General features: G+C 46.3%; 1 protein-coding gene across 5 annotated transcripts in view; it reads right to left on the reverse strand.

Moving 5' to 3' along the window:
* Window positions 1-19,786, reverse strand: part of SCN8A (sodium voltage-gated channel alpha subunit 8) — a 114,673-nt gene that overhangs the window by 14,610 nt on the left and 80,277 nt on the right. For 3 of the 5 annotated variants that reach the window (XM_021704929.1, XM_044914839.1, XM_021704930.1), the window contains exons 14-20: window positions 18,922-19,095; window positions 16,308-16,664; window positions 12,968-13,438; window positions 12,301-12,418; window positions 11,619-11,773; window positions 8,397-8,570; window positions 2,783-2,905 (exon numbers count right to left, since the gene is read on the reverse strand). In XM_021704929.1, the coding sequence (XP_021560604.1) occupies window positions 2,783-2,905; window positions 8,397-8,570; window positions 11,619-11,773; window positions 12,301-12,418; window positions 12,968-13,438; window positions 16,308-16,664; window positions 18,922-19,095 (1,572 nt within the window). The remainder of the gene's footprint in view (window positions 1-2,782; window positions 2,906-8,396; window positions 8,571-11,618; window positions 11,774-12,300; window positions 12,419-12,967; window positions 13,439-16,307; window positions 16,665-18,921; window positions 19,096-19,786) is intronic. The other 2 variants (XM_044914840.1, XM_021704931.1) reach the window with 1 other exon arrangement.

The raw sequence follows: 19,786 nt of genomic DNA on the forward strand, positions 1-19,786 counted from the left end.
AACTACATTAAGTGTTCCTTTGTCAAGAGCATGAGTGTTTCGATTTTCTGGTGTTTGGTTTGAGGAAGGAGAGAGGAAGACCTGAAGTCAGTGTCCCGGGACGGGCTGGGGCCCTATGTTCCCTCCCAAACGGAGGTCTGAGCCCACCATTGGAACAGCACAGTGACGGTTGAGCCCACTTGCATGGATGGTATTCAGGTTATGAAGAGTTCTTACCGAACATTTTCTAAGGGTAATTGCTCAGTGTCAGTGTATGTAAGAACCCAAACCAAAAAATAGAAAACATATGGCCCTACAGGACAGTAGCCTTCAAATAAAATGTATATACCTAATCCTGTTTATCACTGGGAAGCTGACTGTTAGCTCAGGCAGATTCAGTCTTTTCTTCCTGCAGTTACTCCTTCACAGAGGGGCTGGGAAACTGCAGTACAGGACTGGGTCCTGAGCCCTCTCCCCTGCCCAACCAGAAGTGGTCAGTTCTGCTGGCTGACCGGAGCCAACCAAACCAAGGGACACTCCTCTACCAGAGCTTCCCTTACTGAACACTCATTGTTTGAAATCCTGGCTTTTGGTTCAAACTGGTTTTCGCTCATATTCTCTTAGCTGAAAAAAACCTTCATGTAGAGGTTTCACTTTCTCATGCTTTTTCAGAGAAAACTTTCTGCCGGTTCTGATCACTGCTTCTGGTCCCTAAATTACTTGAAAGTTGGCAACTAGAAGTTTTTGGGGAATGGAAACTGGGAGTCCAAGGCAAGGTGGGGAGAGGGGGAGGGGCTGAAGGGAAGCGGTGTGGCCACCCAAAGGGCCCCTGAGTCCAGGTGACTCAAATAACCTCCTCATGAGCAAGCTGGCCCCAGCTGGTCATCGGGGACGACTTCTGCCACGGGCGAGGCCTGGCAGTAATGAGCATCTGGGTGGAGAAAGTTAGTAGCAAGTGTCAGCTGGGCATTTTTTCTTGGGCTTTCTTCAGCTATTACCAGTCTGGCTTTAGGAGGTCCAGGATCACTGGCATCGGCTGAGGAAGAGCACAGGCTGCTGGGGTGGCTACCGTGTGCCCAGTACGGTCTTCAACAGCCTTCTTTTACTCAGTGTTTCAGTCGCCAACACCGATTATCAACGCTTTAAACAGAACTGATAGGACTTATGAAAAGAGTTTCACCAGCCCTTGCTGAAAACAGTGGGAAGGCGGGGGAGGGGAGGAGGGCAGGGCACGGCAGTCCTAGGTCTAATGACCCGGAACACGGAGTCGTCCGCAGTATACTCTCTCTCTCCCTCGCTCTAGCCTGCGCCTACCGGTCACCTCACTGCACACGTTCTGAAATCTCTCTTCTTTCTGGGAGAAAGACTCAGACTCCCAAGTTTTGCTTTGTTTTTTAAATTGAAAGAAGTCTGTGTTGCCGTGGACCCGACCTTCCTGCCGACGGTTTAGGCGGGTTGCGGAAAGCTTATATGCAGTAAACCGAACCGTGACTGTGCTACAGAAAAGACACAATTGGTGGCGAAAAGCATTTGTCTGAAGAAACTAACAAAATACAATTCCCGAGGCGCAGTGACGTTTTCACCCTCCTGTACAACCGTGGGGAGTTCTGTGGAGCGGTGGCCAGGGAGCACAGATGAGGAATGGGTGAGGTGGCACTGGCCTCGTACCTAGTCTCTCCAGTCGGCCTTGCTTCCTGGGGACCCCTGGAACCATTTAATTTTTATTCCTACATTCTGATATCTGCACATTTAAAAACATATCCTCTGGTTTGCTCTCCTGCATGTATTCAACATCTGAATGGAAACGAGTTTTCTTGGTCTCGTTAAGTATAACAGACCTCTCTGTTACCACAGGACAACGATTACCACTAAAAGCCAGTTGCCCACTTGATTTTAGGAAATTGACTTTTTAGCATGTGTGTGTGTGCACACGCACATGCACACACATGCACATTTTTTTTTAACCAAGAGAGACAGCAAAAGGGCACCAAAAAAGGGAGCCTTGTTTCTAAGTTGGCAGGGTGACAGCACCTTGCCCTGTTTGGATTTGGGTGGAGTATCACCAAAGCAGGAATAGCAGGTGTCAAGAAATTTCAGGAGAACTAGCTGAGAAGTCATCTGGCATCATACCTGATTGTTATTTTGATGGTGTCAGGATAGGGGACCATATAGCGTGGGCAGAGGGGTGGGGGGTGAGGAGGAAAGCTTTGCTATCAGACAGAGGCTGCCAGTCCTTATGGGACTGGGCTGAGAACAACAAGGTGCAATAAGAGGAATCAGAATAGAAAGAAAAGCATTTCTTTTCCCAGGGCCATGCCAAATTCTGCTCCATTCCCAATTCCAGGCCTGCCATCATGTCTTTCAGCTGCCTTCTCAGTGACGGCAAGGCCACAGTCCCCACCTGGCTGATGCCCCTACGTGGCACTTGCCCTGCCTGCAGCCTCTGCTTTTCAGTGGGTCTGTGGGTTACAATTCCCCTTCTTTGCACCTGGTGATTCTCCCTATTAAATCAACAGCCCAGAAAGCCGCCCCGAGTGCTACAGGTAAGCCAGGCCAAATGAGAATAGCCAGCGTTAACATGTTCTGCGATGGCACGCTGTTGGGGTGGGGCCCATATTAATGTGATGAGGCAGCTTGATGCGACCCCCTCGCATGGGGCAGGTGCGGGGAGAGAGTGGAGGATCAAATCAGCAGCTGCATCACAGATCGTGTCTGAATGATCTTCCCACCGTGTGATCAGTTCTAGCATGCGTAAACAGTTTCCATCGGCATGCAGAAGGATCAGCTGCTCTTAGTATCTTACCCTCATCCCTTCAAATCGTGATAAGGCTCTTAAGGGTCTCAAAGCTCTTAGGGTCCTAAGGGACTTTATGGCACCTAGTTCCGAGTAGCCCAGGGCATTAGCTATAAGGCTGACTAAAGAGACCTACACGGAAACAGAAGAGAAAAACAAAAACAAAAAAGGAAACAAAACAAAGAAAAACAAGAAAAGAGGTTCCAGAGTGTTAGAATAAAGCCCCTAGCACTGATTACACAGATTGGGCCCCCCAGGGAGAGAGAGTGGGTAACACCAGCTGCCTACTTCAACTTGGACTCAAACGACCTGAAAGGAAAGGAGGTTGAGAGGCAGAAGAAAAAACACAGGGGGGAGGAGAAAATCGAGAGGAGGCGGTAGAACATACATACAGGTTGGCAAAGGGAAGAGGCTGAAGGGAGAGGGGGAATGAGGACGTTCCAGTGGAAGGAGAGGAGCCTGAACAGATGACAAAAACCTTACCCTCGCCCTTTACAGCCTCTGCAGCTCCCAGAAGTTGCCATTAAATTAAGCCAGACAAATTTAATGGTACCTATGGAAAAGAATACAGATAAATACACACACTCCACACAAGCTGCCCCCTCCTCAGCTCATTCACCATGGATTTCCAACAGGGACAAGCTCTCTTGCTCCTGGTTGACAAGAAACCATTTGCTGGAGAATGTGATGAGTTACTACATCAACAAAGGAAACGTATCCAGTAGGCGCCACAGCTGGCTTTGCAGTTCCCGAGAAGGCAAGAACCAAAGGAAGCAATTTCTAGACAGAGTTTTGGCTCCACGAGAACTCCCTTAAGCAATTCTTCCATCTCTCGCTTTCAACTATAATAATCCCTCCGTCTTTGAACTACCACCATGACTCCTTCATGAGAACTTGGGTGGGTCTGAAAACTGAACCCATATTTCTCCTTATCATCCCCATTCTTTCTCTCCAGAACGGCCCAAAATGAACCAGCCTCAGGTCTGTCCCTTCCTGGACCATCTTCTACTCTCATTATTAGAAAAACAGCTGGAAGGATTCTTAGAAAAATTTTAGAAATTCTATTCACAGAGGAGCACATGGAGACCCACAAGAATCTGCCGAGTGTCACACTGGCGTTCTGGAGCCAGAAAGAGAGACCCACCCTCCTGGTTTGTAGGCCAGAGCTCCTTCTGCCACAGACAGGTCACCTCCCCGACTGGCAGGTACAATATCCCAAGAGAGGGTTATCGGTATCTGAACAATCCGGAGTTGACTGTATTGCCCTGCTGGGGAGAAGCCTGCAAGTCTCCAGGCCTGGTGTCATGATGGTCAAATGCCTTCCTGCTCTTCCAGAGCCAAACTCACCTTGCCCTACCAGAGCGCTCAGAGCAGTTCCCAGGTGGTCCCATAACACTGGATGCTGACTATACCGAGGGCCACCTGGGCCTGACCTGAGTTCCCACCAAAGGAAACTACCTTTAGCAGATCAAATCCTGACATGTCTGGGGCTCTGGGTTTCCTGGAGCAGTCTTTCCCGAGTACTGCACCACAAATTCTGGGATAGGTTAAGATGTTCCCATCAATCATTCTTAAGTTCCCTCTCCTGGAAAGTGGTGGTTACAGATCTGCTTGGCCTAAATTGATGTTTTAAAGCAAAATTAGAGGAGAAAAAAAGGAAACAATCTACAACTCAGTTTCATTTGTTGCTTTTTATCTCTAGCTGAGGGCTTTAATTCTTTGATTCTGTATCTCTGAACTGTATAAAACGTTTTAAAAAATAATTTCTTTTCTTTTTACAATGAAGCAGCAGGACTGACAGGAGGTAGAAGTGGAATGTCCGTGACCTAGTGAGGGAAAGGAATGAGCAGGCTCAAGGATTTCAATTTTTTAAAAGGGGTGTGAACCTTTATCCATGCATGGGCTCATAATCCTTCAGTGTAGGTATCTTCCCTGGAGTCCTAGGCAGTATTCAAAGCGAATCTGGAATTAAAGCCTGCCCTATTTACTCATGTTCTTTGAAGGGCACATGCTTCAGAGTTCAATTTTTGTCTAAAACAAGGGCCTCAAAAGCTTTATCTGGAACACAGTAGCCCAACCAATCATTTTCCCTCCATTCATCATTACCAGGAAGAATCTACATGGAGGTGTTTTTGCCTATTACTGCCAAGTGCAGCCAACTCTTAACACCAAATAATCTATAATTGCCAGATTCTTAGTGAGACCCCAGTAGGTACACCTGAAGGTGAGCTATCCCATCCTGACTAAGTGCCTGAGTTCAAAATACCCGAGTCAACCTCATCCTGAGAAACTATGCCAGGTAAAGACCACAAAATACTAAGCTTTGAGGGGCGATGGGCCCCATGCACGACGGGCCCCACACATGGTAGGGAGACCCAGCTCTTCGGGGGGGCCAGGGGTGGTTAATCTGATAACGAAGAGGCCTGAGGTGGGAAGAAGGATGGAGGTACAGATGCCGATCCCGAGGTTGGCACTAAATGGTGCCAAGATAATGTGCTGCTCAGTGGATCAATCTAGCCAAGATCTCCCAAGGCAGGGTCAGAAGGATCCTATGTGGGCTATTCCTTAGCAGCTGAGGGCACTCTGATAATCCTGAGTCCCCATGTTAAACTTTCACTGGAGGTAACAAAATCATTGCTGAAAGTACACTTTAAGGAAAGAATCAAACCTGGAAAAAAGAAAGGAGTTGAGGTGAAGTAAAAATTCAGGGTATCAGGGGCTACAGGAATGGAAAAAAAGGGAGACACTGGGTGGACTTCTTCCAAATGATGTGAACTTTCGCAAATGGAGAATGTCTGTAATAGCCTGAATTCAGGATGTGTGGTCTCTGAAAGTTCCCGTCCTTGGAACCGATATGCTGGCTAACCTCCGGATATGATGGGATAAATTTCCCTAGGGGAAAGATGACAAAATTCTTCTACAGGACAAGATCTCCAGTGCAGCCAAGAACCTGAGCAAAATGAAACATTGTCTCTGGGAATTACATGCCTTGTAACCAAAGAGAATTAACCTTGGAAATTGTCGGGATTATCCACGTGATTGTAAAAAGTCCTCTTAGCAGCTTTAAGGGACAATACAAAGGAATGAGAATCCATTAGGGAAACAAACATGGTGATGAAAAACAGATTTGGACATCTAGTCACTGGGGGATGAGATGGGAAGAAGAGAGCCTCTCAGAGATGATGCTAAAGTAGGACCTAAAATTTACACCTGCTGGATGTTCTAGAATGCCAAAGGCACAAGACAGCAAAAACTGTGATGGCTCCAGCTGTTCTTCTTTCGCCATTCACAACTGAGCCTGCTTCTCCATTCACAACTCAGGGTGGCAAACGGTGCAGCCACAGTGCGGACTGGAGCTGCTCCCACTTAGCGCATGCTGCTTTAGACTGTGATTATTTGTATACATGTCTCATCTTTCGGGCCCTTCGAGGGAACTGTCCATGTCTTCTGTTCTCTGTATCTCCCACAACTCCTGGCAGGAGGCTTGGCATGTTGTGGGCGCTCAGTAAACATGATACAAAATGCACTGCTGTGTCCAAGAGAAGTCAGTGGATGGGAGGGTCCCGGGCGAGCCCTGTTCCCAGAATGCTGGATTACCGCAAGGCTGGAGTCAGGCCCGAGCAGTCCTGCAAGCTGGTGTGAGTGCCTAAGGAGTTGGGGCCATGGCTGCCTGCCCCACATGACTCCCTACAGCTTCTGGGACATCTCTACACAGAGAATGGTATTTGATTTCTATTTGTTGACTAATAACTGGTACAGAGGTGTTCTTAGGAACCACTGTCAGGTCTCAAGGCAATGTAAGAATCCAGCAACTCCCTCAAGCTGGGGAATTTATGGATTACTGTTGGCCACATGTCTGTCTCATACTTCCTTTTCTCTCTCTCTTTTTTTTAAGATTTTATTTATTTATTTGACAGAGAGAGAGACAGCGAGAGAGGGAACACAAGCAGGGGGAGTGGGAGAGGGAGAAGCAGGCTTCCCGCCGAGCAGGGAGCCCGATGCGGGGCTCGATCCCAGGACCATGGGATCATGACCTGAGCTGAAGACAGATGCTTAATGACTGAGCCACCCAGGCACCCCTGTCTCATACTTTCTATTTCTCTGCCACCCAGTATGAAGAGTGATAGAAATGTTTGCTAAATAAATGGTGATGTGCAGGACGGTCAATGCTTTTACCAGCTTATTTGGGTACCCGGTGGTCCTGTTCTGTGGAAAGAGAGCAGGCCCAGAGTCCCTTTAGTTCTCTGGGCCATCTCCCAAGCCCATTTCTGAATTCTCAGAGCTCGGGCTTTCCGTCCGCGGGAGGCGGAGCCCTTCCGTCAGAAGGTACTAGCGGTAGTCGCTGAAGGGAGTGCTGAAACCTCTTGCTAGAGAGGCCTCGTGCTGGTGCCCTCTGAGGCAGTACCTGTTTGGTTCACTTTAAGGGCAGAGGGTGACTTTCACCTCATCTGGCATCTTCTAAAGGCCTGATTTCTGAAAAGGGAATGCAAATAGGAGCAGAGCGAAGAGCTCCTGGAAGGAGTCATTAACCAAGGAAGTCGGAAGTCGCAGACACTGTGTAGGAACAGGAATGCATTTATAGAGCAGAGATCACTGGTGCGGAGTGCTGGGCTCCTGTCATTTGACAGAGGCTTCCATGCTGCTCTGTTCGGGATCCCAGAGGCACGCTCTAGGTAGTTTACTATACAGCTGAGGAAATATATATTCTATATGTACCCACCCAGCCTCCAAACACTCCATTTGCTTGGTATTTAGTGCTCAGCAGGAAGTGAATTCTCCGTAGGCCCTGGTCCTGAAATTCCCATTCACCCTTTCTTTCAAATGCTGATTTGGCTAGAAGAAAAGAGCTTTAGTGATTACACAGAATCAGAAGCACTCAACACAGTTAGAAAAGCCAACAAGGAACAAGGGCTGGAGGGGTGAGCAACAGTTACAGATGATGCAGCTTAAACCCTGAAAAATAACAGAGGAGGTGATGGCCGGCAAGCCTTGCAGATGATCAGAGGCCACCAAGCCTTGGAGATGGTCTTGGAATCTGGAGGAAAAAAGGATTCTCTTAAGTGTGATCACCACTGTGGAAATGGCAATGTGTGGGAAGGCGGGGAGGTTATTTTGGTGTGAACGCCACCTCCTCTGGATAGACTGACTTGTTCAGAGGAGTCTGGTACGAAGCCTTTAGTTGATGGAAGTGTCCAGAGGAACGGTCAGCAGAGAGCCTACCAAGATCCGCCCCCCAACCTGGACCCCAGCAGCACCCACGTCATCCTCACCCCTCTCCTGGCACCAGGAAGAGGACAGCCTGCTGGTGTGGGCCAAGAACCTTCTTGTTCCCAGCCTAATAACAAGGGGTGCTGGCACCAATGATTGCACTCCCCATTCCTAATCTCTGACTCTTCTAAACTGAACCACCAGAGCACAGAGCCGGCTGGTTCATCCCTGGAGCAAATGTAGGGCCTCTCAGAGCACTGTCTGAGTGCTCCGACAGGAGCTTTACCCAAAACTACACCTCCATCTTGTCCGACATCCTGGGTCCCCAGGCAACTCTGGCCGTTGGAGGAAGGAACATCCCTGCTTTTGTTTTGCTATACCAGAAGGGGTGGGGAGTAGAAAGCAGGACACGTACAGCCACAATGAGGAAGTCCAGCCAGCACCAGGCATTGGTGAAGAACTTGACGAAGCCGTAGGCTGTCCACTTGAGCAACATCTCCAGGATGAAGATGTAGGTGAAGACTTTGTCAGCGTATTCCAGGATGGTACGGATGGTCTTTCTCTGCTCGATGTAGATGTCCTCGAAGGCCTAAAAGAGAAGCAGTGGCTGCCTACCGTGCCTGAAGGCAGGCAAGCCGGGCTGGAAGGCCCCCCTCACCTCGGCAGCTCCTCCCCCTGCGGCGGGCCTAACCTCGGCTTCCTGTCTCTCTCACCCCACCCCCCTGCCTCATGCGGCTTCTTAGAAAAAGTCTTACTGAGATACAACCCACGTACCATGCAATTCAGCGATTTAAAGCTTACGGTTCAAAAGCTCTCAGTATATTCAGAGTTGTGCGTCCATCACACAATCAAGTTTAGAATATCTTTATCTACCCCAAAAAGAAACCCCACACCTTCTAGCTGCCACCCTCTAGCCTCCCTGTCTCCCACGAGTCCCAGGCAACCACTGTGCTATTTTCTCTCTTCACGTGAAGGGAATCAGCCGATCTGTGGTCCCTGGTGACTGGCTTCTCTCCCTGCGCACAGTTTTCCAAGTTTGTCCATGCTGCAGCCCACATCAGTGCTGCATTTCTCTTGACTGCTGAATAAGACTCCAATGTACAGTTGTACCGCAGTCTGTTTACCTTCCTCACTGACGGACACTTGTGTGCCTACGTTCTGGCTATTGTGAACAGCGCTGCCGCGAGCTTTCACGCATCCTTTTTTATGTGGACATGTCTTCATTTCTCTAGGGTATAATACCAAGGAGCAGAACTGCCGGCTCACATGGTAACTGTAGGCTTCAGTTTTTGAGATACTGCCAAACAGCTCCCCAAAATGGCGGCACCATTCTACATTTCCTCCGGCAGCGTATGAGGGTTCCAGGTTCTCCGTGTCCTTGCCAACACTCTATATGTTTATATGATAACATCTTTTCTCCCTTCAGCCCCTGATGCCACAGATTCAGGGGGAGGGTCACAGGGCTGGGAGATGCTCAGGTGAAGAAAATCTTAGTCCGACTTTCTCTCTCTGGAATTCCTGAATGAGGTCACACCCTAACACGAAGGTATGAGCATTCCCATGACTGGAGTGGTGGGCTGCGGAGGGAGAGGAGGGGGTCCTGCAGCGTGAGAGAAAACTACAGGCGGAACAAAAGTCCTGTGTCCTGCAATGGGAGGTCCTGCTCCGGACAGTTCTGAAAGGAAGGACAGAATTGGGCTGCCTGCAGATACATTTCCAACATGGGGGTACATGGACATCAGGTACTCCAGTTCCATTACTGGGCAGTTGGGGAGAGGTCATAGGTCCATAGTCCTCAGGGGTCCACTCAGTGAAAAACTCAACAGCTTCCACGTCAAGTTTCCCCTTACCTCTCTGAGCAGAGATTCACTCTGTCACCCAATACATGTGAGATGCCCCAGACTGAGCTTCCCGTCACTGGTGGCTCTATTCCCTCTCTCTGAAGTCCCATCATAACCCCATTCTTGGCTTCTCTCAGACATCTTAGCTATGGCTTCACTTTGTTATTCTTTTTTTTTTTTTTTTGAGAGAGAGAGAGAGAGAGTGAGAGAGTGGAGAGTGGGGGTGAGGGTCAGAGGGAGAGAGAGAATCTCCATCAGACTCCCTGCTGAGCCCAACGCAGGGCTTGATCCTATTACCCTGAGATCATGACCTGAGCCGAAATCAAGAGTTGGGTGCTTAACCAACTGAGCCACCCAGGCACCCCTTCACTTTACTATTTTTAGGTCTCAAGCCTACTAATTGCACAGGGTCTTCATGTACTGAGCCAAGTACCCCCTGTTTTATTCATCTACAATAAAGAAAAGCTGTCAAAGGTGAGCAGTAAAGAAAGTTCAAAACTTCTGTTTCACTGCTGCTTTTATTTTTTGTGGAGATGAGAAAGAGAAGAGTCAGATGAGGTATGTTCTCTTAATTTTGGGTTTCTGTTTACTAGATTGGAGGAAGAGCGATGATGACAGTCACAAAACACCTTTCTCCCGGCACTGGCCTGAGTCTCGCGGGCAGAGACCGTGCTGTCATCTTGGGCTGCACAGCACCTTAGCCAGCACTGAGGGAAGGGCTGTGGAGCCAATAAAGGCCCAGAGCAGGCAGGGCAGTGGGACCCCTGCCTGGCTCAGATCCAGGCTACCAAGCCATCCCTCAGGCCTCCTGCATTTGTCCTGCTGCATTCCTGCATAATCCCTGCTTCCACCCCCCACTCCCCACCAGCTCTTCTTTGCCACCTACTGCCTCCCTTTCAGTTTCTCTTATTCTCTTACCTCATCAGTCGAAGCGAAACTTCTCAAGTCACGGTCGGGATCTTTAACACTAAATTTGGGGCTTCTTTCTTGCTATTTTCTGCATCCAGATTAGGCTTTGCTTCCATCCCTACGCAAATGTGCCCGCCTTCTTTGAAAACATTTCAAAATTCTGTATTCTTCAGCTTTCCCTTAACTCAAACAAGGAAAATGTGCAGCATCTCTAAGTCCCTCCTATCCTCAGATCCATCCAACTGGGGAACAGCTCCCTCACCCCTGACCCTGTCCAGGTCTCCTCAGTTACAAGCCAGCTAAAATGAAAGCAAATGCTCAGATAATTAGTTCCAGCAGGGAAGGAGCCCGCGTGTTCAGTGCCCCCTGTGCCTCACACTGATCAGTGATAAGCACTTAGAATATGAACCACCTTTACACCAGAGGCCTGGCTCTTTAAGTATTTGCTAATGCCATGGGTTTTCCAAACCAGTTAGGGTGTGAGGGGAGATGGCGTAGGGGAACCCAACCTCTCTCCTATATGGGGCAAGTGAAAAGTAAAGAACAAGATATTTGGGGTATTAGGCGAGAAAGGGAAGTTCATTTTAGGAAGTTGCTTAGGATGGGGCAAACTAAGCAGCGAAGATAATTAATTTGTGCTCTCATCCTGATTGAAAGGGGGTCTTGGACGTGAGTGGGGTCATGCTGAGTGTAAAGAAGATCAAGATGTAGCTAAGTGGATTCTAATCCTAAAGGCTCAAAACAACAGGCCAAAGCACTTTGGCAGGCCATTATCCTTGGGACCGTGCTCTCAGAGAAACTGGGCTTGGGCCCCCTCTGGTCTCTCCCACTAGTTCCTACAAAGCCTTCCCCAGCCCATCCCTCCTCATCCTCTCCCCTGGACTCACCAGGGCGCCACTGCTGAGCAGAATCATGAAGATGATGAAGGTCTCAAACCAATTGTGCTCCACGATGAGGAAGCAGGTTTTCCTCAGGATCCACCAGGACTTGCCTAGCCCTTCTTCGATGTTGACCTGGCAGCACTTGAATCGCTGGACACAACCTGGCACCAGTGGGAGAGGCAGGTCAGACGGTGGAGCGTGCCCACCCAGACCGGCCCTCGTGGGCTCTCAGGCCCCACCAGGCACTGCCCCACCACACAGCCGGGAGTACAGTGGCTGTATCGGAATGTCTGACTCAGACACGAACGGTGGCAGGGCTGGGGCTATGCCGCAAGACCACCAGGGCATGGCCTCTGCGGTTGGGAAGATGTCCTCTAAAGAAGCAGTGAGAAGGAGAAAAGGGTAGCCAGGAGGCTGATACAGTCATGACAGAACAGGCCTTGCTATCGGAAGTTTTTGGCCTGAGGCCAAGAGAAAATGGACAAAGAAATGTTTGTGAATAGAAACTCGCTATAGGTAGGAACCAAACAAGGGAAACAACATCAACTTCCCTCAAAATGCGGAGGTGGGGAACAAAGCTCCTGAAGATGGCCACGGAGCACCCACCCTCAGCCAACCACTGACCCCGGCAGAAATCCGCGAGCAGTGCCAGGCCCACAGGCCCACCCTCGTCCTTGCCCCCTTGCACCTTCTGTGAAGCAGGCGTCTGGATCCAAGTACTCCTCTGGCTGTTCCACAGGGACTTCCTCTACTTCGGGTTTGATATCGATGGTGCTTCCTTCAGAGGAGCTAGTATCATCCAGTTTCTAGATTTGCAAAGAAAAGGGAGCTCAACCAACTTTGGAGCGGTACTTCCACTCCATCTGACAGTTCTACTTCAGGCATGGATGAGGGACCAGCTGTAATTCTTTGCAATTCTTACTATAAACTCATCATCATCCGGTTCCGGAGGGGCAAACAACTACCAGAGGGCCCTCAAAACTTCTGTCAGGACTGAGTAGAACACACTGAAGTCTGCTCCCAGATGAGCGATCCACCCTACACAAAATGTGGCTACTGGTGGGTCTCAGTGCTACAGCTCAGACAGATTAACGGCAGGGCAGTTCTGGAGGGTTTGCTTCAGCCTCTGACTGAGATGATCCAGCAGCAATGGAGACGGATCTAGGACCATCTCAGGAAACTAGGTCACCCAGGGAAGGTCTAGAATGACAGTGGGTATTAGGGTTGGTTCCCAAACCTAGCTGGCTATTCCACAGTCTCTCCACCAAGCCCATAGCTGAACCAGTCTCGGGAGCTGACAGGGCCCTATTTGTTCCCACACAGAATCGAGGTTGGGTTCTAGACTGGGACCTTACATCTTTGCTGCCTTCAGGATCCGACTCGCTGCTAACATCCTCTGTGTTGAGGTTCTCAAAATCAGACTCTCCAACAGCAATGGGCACCCGCACAGTCAAGTTGGGGTTGTTGATGAAGGACATGTGGTCCTCATCAATGATATACTTCTCCACACTGCTGCCAATGCCACTGGTTGTGCCATTGCCGTTCTTCTGGAAGTCACCATTCCGGTGGATGTCTGCACCAGTGTGGTTGGCGATGCAGTTGGCCTTCTTTTCATATAGCTCGTCCAGAGGCTTCACCTCGTCGGCCTCACGCTGCTTGAAGTGGGCCTGCATGAAGGCATGCACTTTCAGTTTGGCCCAAGCCACCCCCTTCTTGATCCGGATGACTGAGATCTGTAGGTTGTTCATTTCCCCATCGTCGTCTGTGGCGGCCAGGTTGTCTGCACTGAAGGAGCTCAGAAGCAAGGCCAGAAACAGGTTCAGCACCTGCACCAGTGGCATTAGGAGAAAGGAGAAGGAACGTAGAGGGTGGTATTAAGTAAAGTCAGCCAGCAAACTAGGATTAAAACTGGAAGCCCACACACTTACGTGACAGGCACAAGAGTTTCTATCGCAATAAACATAGGGGTGCATATATCTTTCCTAATTAGTGTTTTTGTTTTCTTTGGGAAGATACCCAGTAATGGAATTACTGGATCATATGGTAGTTCTATTTTTAACTTTTTGAGGAACCTCCATACTCTTTTCCACCAAGGGGGCAGTTTGTTTGGTTTTGGTTCTAATACAAGGTTAGCACCTCTTTTCTTGGTTCTCTTATAGTTTGACATACATATGTATGTACCCCCAAATATATTACTTTTCTTATAATCAGATAAAATAAAAACTGTATCCATCTTGGGAAACAATTCCCCCTCAAACCAAAGAAAAAGGTGGACATGGCTTACTGGGAGGACTGAAGAAGGGACAGATGCCATGTATTCACGGGCAGTGGACGTCTTGGAGAACCCACATGAGAAAAACAACTGGGCTTGGAGAGCCATGAGCTCTTACAACAAATCAAGAAAGAAGAATTGAAATACAGCTCATGTCATCTGAAGAATTAATTTCCTTTGTTTTCCTAACATTTATAAAATAAAATAGCTTAATAAGACAGTGATGGTGACTGTTGTGTTCTGTTGTATATCTAAGTGTGCAGCCATCAGATGCAAGCTTTATTTATTTATGTTTTAATAGCCTATTTTACCACATTGGACATTAAGATTAATTTATTTTTATTAAGACTTACTTTACAAATTGGGAGAGGTGTTCACTTCTTGATTTACACCTGGCCCTTACTTTGTCACACTTCTGAAGAAGAGCAAGCAACACATTTTGGGTGGGGATAATAGTATGGGTAGAGTGGGAGGGATGGAAACAATAAGTGAACTTTATGTATGCAAATTATTCGGGCCATTTGTAGAATTACAAAGGAATATGGTTGGTAAAATGGGGGTGAGTTGGAGGGGGCTCTGAAGGCCAGGCTGAGGGATTTGAATTTTGTGTAATTGGATTCACTATTGGTCTTTGAGTAAAGGAGTAAGAGATGATAGAGATTTGAGAAACTCATTCCTACCAGGTACGTACAGTTAGAGCTGTTACTTGCATGAGTTAATAAGGGTCTGGATTAGGCTATTGTAATCTCAAACCTTAGAGCATGCATGAAAATCTCCTGGAGTGGGGGAGTTACATGAAAAAATACATATTTCCTTGGCCTCACCTTTAAGATTTGATTCAGTAGATCTGCTATAGGCCCTGGGACAGCCTTTTTTAATGAGTGAAACTTGGATGGCTGTGATCTTCAGACCACACTTTTAAAAATACTGGATGGGCTACAGGAATGGAAAGGATGGGGAAGATCTTAGAAATACTATGAAGATGTATGAAAGGCATCAGACAATTTACTGGGAAGGGAGAGAAGAGAGTCAGAAGAGACTTACAGTCACAGATTCCCAGAGATTAGGTGGGCAGAAGGACTGAGCAAAGGGGAACCTGGAAAGGTGTCATCAGAAGCAGAAATAAAGTCACATGCTCAGGTGTCTGTAGAGTCATGGGGAGAGGATGCGGAGACAAGTGAGGAGAATGGAGAAAGGGGGGCGAGGTCAGGGCTGGGAAATGTGGATCCCACTATGTACCAGGAGGCAAAGCTGCATTCACTGAAGAAGTGGGAAGGCTAGCGGGAGTAGCACTGAGGGAAGGATGGTCGGGAATGGAGAAAGGGAGGGATTACAGAAACATCACAGTGTCTATTCTTACAGATCATAGGAAAGAATAGGGTAGCACGGCTGGTTCGGAGGCTGGTGAGCTGGAACTCTTTCCTGGCATGCTTCTCTATGGCACAAAAAGGAGGAAAACTGCTCTGGATGAGCTGACGGGGGTTATCTGGGTTTGCTTTCTTCCAGCCCCCCTTGCTCTAGACTTGCAAGTTGGATTGGGCCTGACCTGAAAGACAAGTACTTCTTAAACTTTAGTGTGCATGTCAATCACCTGGGGGTCCTGTTAAAAATGCAGATTCTGATTCAGTAGTTCCGGGGTGAGGCCCAAGATTCTGCATTTCTAACATACTCTAAAGTGATCTCATTGTTGCTAGTCCTCTGACCACACTTTGAGAAACATGGCGTCAAAATCTCTGTTGGTGAATATTCTACATACAGAGGCAGAAGACAGCAGGCTGACAGATCAGAGTAAAGCAAAAAAGTGATTAGCCATTTATACAAGTTAGATAAAACCCTCCGTCGGTTTAGATCAGTGGTTCTCAATGGAGGGCAATTTTGCCTCATAGGGGACAGTTGGCAACATCTGGAGACATTTTTGGTTGTCACATATTAGGGTTGGGGGGGGGCATTACTGGCCAGTAAAATGTAGAGGTCAGGAATGCTGCTCAACATCCTACAACACATAGGATAATCCTACAACAAAAAATTATCTAACCCAAAGTGCCAACAGGGTCAAAGTTGAGAAATTCTAATTTAAATGAAGGATACTTCTGTAGTAGAAAGAGCATAGATTTTGTAGTCCAGGATCTAATACATGCCCTGACATTTACCAGTTGCCTGACTTCAGGAAGGTCACTTAACTTTGCTGAGTTTTGTTTCCATAACTATGAAAAAGGGCTGACAGGTTGTGGGGCTTATGACTCAGCAGGCCTCTGCAAAGAGCAGTCTCCTCTCCCTCATTTGTACCTTAGGGTTCTTGAGCCAAGAAAGACTAAAAACCAGCACAGACATGGAAGCTAGTAGGACCAAGCCCATTGGGCATCTGGGTCAAGGGTTAAGATGTTCCGGGCAAAGAATGAAAAGTTGTACAAGTTAGTACTAACCACCAAGTTGCCAATAACCATGACCATCATGAAGACAATGAGGCACATGGCCTGGCCTGCCACTTCCATGCAGTCCCACATGGTCTCGATCCACTCCCCGCACAACACTCGAAAGACAATGAGGAAGGAATGGAAAAAGTCATTCATGTGCCAGCGAGGGAGTTCACAGTCCTGGTTGATCTTGCAGACACACTCTTTGTAGCTCTTTCCAAAGAGTTGCATCCCTACCACGGCAAAGATAAAGACAATAATGGCCAGCACCAGGGTCAGGTTGCCCAGGGCACCCACTGAATTTCCAATAATCTTGATCAGCATGTTCAGGGTGGGCCAGGATTTGGCCAATTTGAAGACTCGGAGCTAAGGGGAAAAAAAACAAAACAAAAATCAAATGATACTCAATCCATGTTCTTCCACATGGCTAAAATAAAAATATATAAAATTAGTGAGATCAGCTTAAATCTATTGAGCACCTTTGGGAAGTTCCCAGGACTTTCTGTCTTAGACTAAAATGGGAGAATGTGAGGCATAGCCAGGGAAAATGGATTAGTTTCACAGTAAGTGAAAGACTTAAACTAGGAATCAAGAATATTGCCTCTAGCCCCCTGTATTAGTCTCTGAGTCAAACCACTTTTTATGTTTTATTTTTTAACTTTTATTTTTTTTTAAGTAGGCTCCATGCCCAGCACGAAGCCCAACAGGGGGTTTGAACTCATGACCCTGAGATCAAGACCTGAACTGAGATCAATAGTTGGGACGCTTAACCAACTAAGCCACGCTGGTACCCCTCAATCCACTTTTTAAGAACCCATACATGAATATATCCCTTTGTTATTGATTTTGCCTTGACTTCTCAAGGAGCATATGAAGGAAAATGTGAGTTGTAGTAAAGCAAAAGATCAGGATGGTAAGGACAGTGAAAAATAAATCATAACTCTTTAAAAAAAACTGCATTTAAAAATTCTAAATATCTTGGGGCGCCTGGGTGGCTCAGTCATTAAGCATCTGCCTTCGGCTCAGGTCATGATCCCAGGGTCCTGGGATCGAGCCCCACATCCGGCTCCTTACTCAGCGGGAAGCCTGCTTCTCCCTCTCCCACTCCCCCGCCTGTGTTCCCTCTCTCGCTGTCTCTCTCTCTAACAAATAAATAAAATCTTAAAAAAAAAATCTAAATACCTCTCTTTTTGCTTGCCAATAAATAATCAATATGAAACTTTGAGATACGCTTGTAATAACTTGGAGGAAGAGCACAATGCCCTAGTAGGTGCAGTTCCACATATACCAAACATCTTATGAAAAGGGCCTATAATGATATTAACTCAGAGGACAGAACTTCTGTTACCTGCAATCATGATATTTCTATATTCTGTAATGAATGACTTACAAGGTCTTAGCTAATAGTCTGAGAATCATAATGCATAAAGCCCATGAATGAAATGATAATGATGAGATCATCTTCAGATGTCATAGGTTAATAACTAACACAGGATTAATAGGAATTCTGGTAGAAGGCAACAGCACAGAATGGAACATTTTTTCCCGATTAAAAGCTTTAGTCTTATCTGAGAGTTCAAGATTTACCAGGTGTTTCTCTGTATGAATATCTGGATCGTTCATATTTTTTCCCTTTCTGACTGGCTTTTTAAATTATAAGGAATACTAGTGCTAATTCCACCTCTTAGTCCTTCATCTCATCTTCCAGCTAATGAGAACAATTTTCAAAAAGTCTACTGTGGGCTGGATCCTAACCCAAGACTAGTAAGCAAAGGTTCCAGAAACTTGGCAGATGTTATTTGTGACTTAGACTGAGCAAGACCTCTCTTTTATAAATAATTCCATTCTGTTCCAATTCTCTTTCTTCAACATGCTGAATATCCTAATGAAAAAACCTAAAATCCTTTCAGTTATAAGTGCTAAGGTATTTTTCCCAATAGGGAGAGAAGAACCTAAGCCAGTTCTGATGCTCTGAGTAGGATATCCCCCAAGTAACTCAGCTTCTCAAGGGACTTAATCAGGACATCGTTTATGCCTGTGTTTATGGGAAGCTATTTCGAGGATATCATCAACTATTCTTTCAAAGTCATTTTAGTAATTTTAACATTCACTTCTTCAAATACATTACAAAATCCTCAGCTAATGTTATGGGAAAAAAGCCAATGTTCAACAATTAATTTCAATATAATTTTAAAGAATACTATTTTATTCCTGTTTTCTGGAAGGTGTCACCATGATGGAAAAAATGAGAGATATCTTTGAACAAGGAGAAATTCCATTTCAGGGAGATGTTCAAATAAAGAAACAAATTTACTAGCAAATTCATTAGACCTCAGAATAGCCCTTAGGATCCTTTTTCATCTTTTAGATTAACCATTATTTTCTGAGGAACTTCCTAAAATTGACCTCTGTTTGTTGATTGATATTAAAAACTAACTTCTATATTAGGCACTTAGCAGAAAAATTTTCAAGATTTTAGTATCTAAGCCAATAAACTGCCAACAGGAATTGTGAGTAGAGTATAGCTAAGGATTTTTTTAATCATCAAATTAACTTAGGCAAAAATTTTTTAGTAGCTGCAAGACAGGAAATGTAAAAAAGAAATTGGAGAAATATGGAATACCAATCGGAAAGATCGCAGCACCGAAAGCCCCTCCACGTCTGCTAGACCCAGTTCCATTAAACTGAGGGAGACAATAAATCCGTCAAAAATGTTCCAACCTTCTTGGAAATAATAGTAGGGATCCATGGCTATGAGCTTCAGGAACATTTCCGCTGTGAAAATTCCAGTGAAAACCTAAAGAGGGGAAGGCAGGGGGTAAGAAAAAGAAATAATAGAAAGAGAATGCCTTTATCATTATCTTTGAATACAACATGTCCAAGAAGCTGCAAGAGCTAGCCTTATTAAATTGTGCATCTGAGGACATCAGCACTTAGATGTCGCATGACTACTCCACATGATGCAGGAGAGCCTTGTTTTCCTCTTGAATCAAGTACTCAGTCCCAACGTTCACCTTCATTGCCAGAACCACCTAATTCACATTGTTCAAGATCACATTTAAAAAGCTATTTTAAGCAACAGGAAGACCACAGAGGGGATCCCTTCTAAAGGGTCAGCAGTCATTTTGAATGTTTATGTTTGGGATATTTGCCTAAAACAAACAAACAAAAAAACACCACTCATTGAATTATAATTCTATTTTAAAAATATACAGTTATTCCTCATTTGATATTATGTGTCTTATCAAAGGTTGACATATGCTGCAGAGTTTCTTATTTTAAATTGTAAAAGCAACAGAACACTGCTAATAGTGTATAAATTATGGGAAAAAAGTATAGTCTCATCATCTTGCATACAACCATCATTTTTATGTATTCCCTTTCTGGTTTTTTTCAAATGCATATATATTTTGACAGAGTTATAAAATCACAGAGTACATAATATCTTGGGTCTTATTTTTCACTTATCATAATTCAATCCATGTTGC

This window comes from Neomonachus schauinslandi, chromosome 5 (assembly GCF_002201575.2).
Source record: "Neomonachus schauinslandi chromosome 5, ASM220157v2, whole genome shotgun sequence".
Lineage (NCBI taxonomy): Eukaryota > Metazoa > Chordata > Mammalia > Carnivora > Phocidae > Neomonachus > Neomonachus schauinslandi.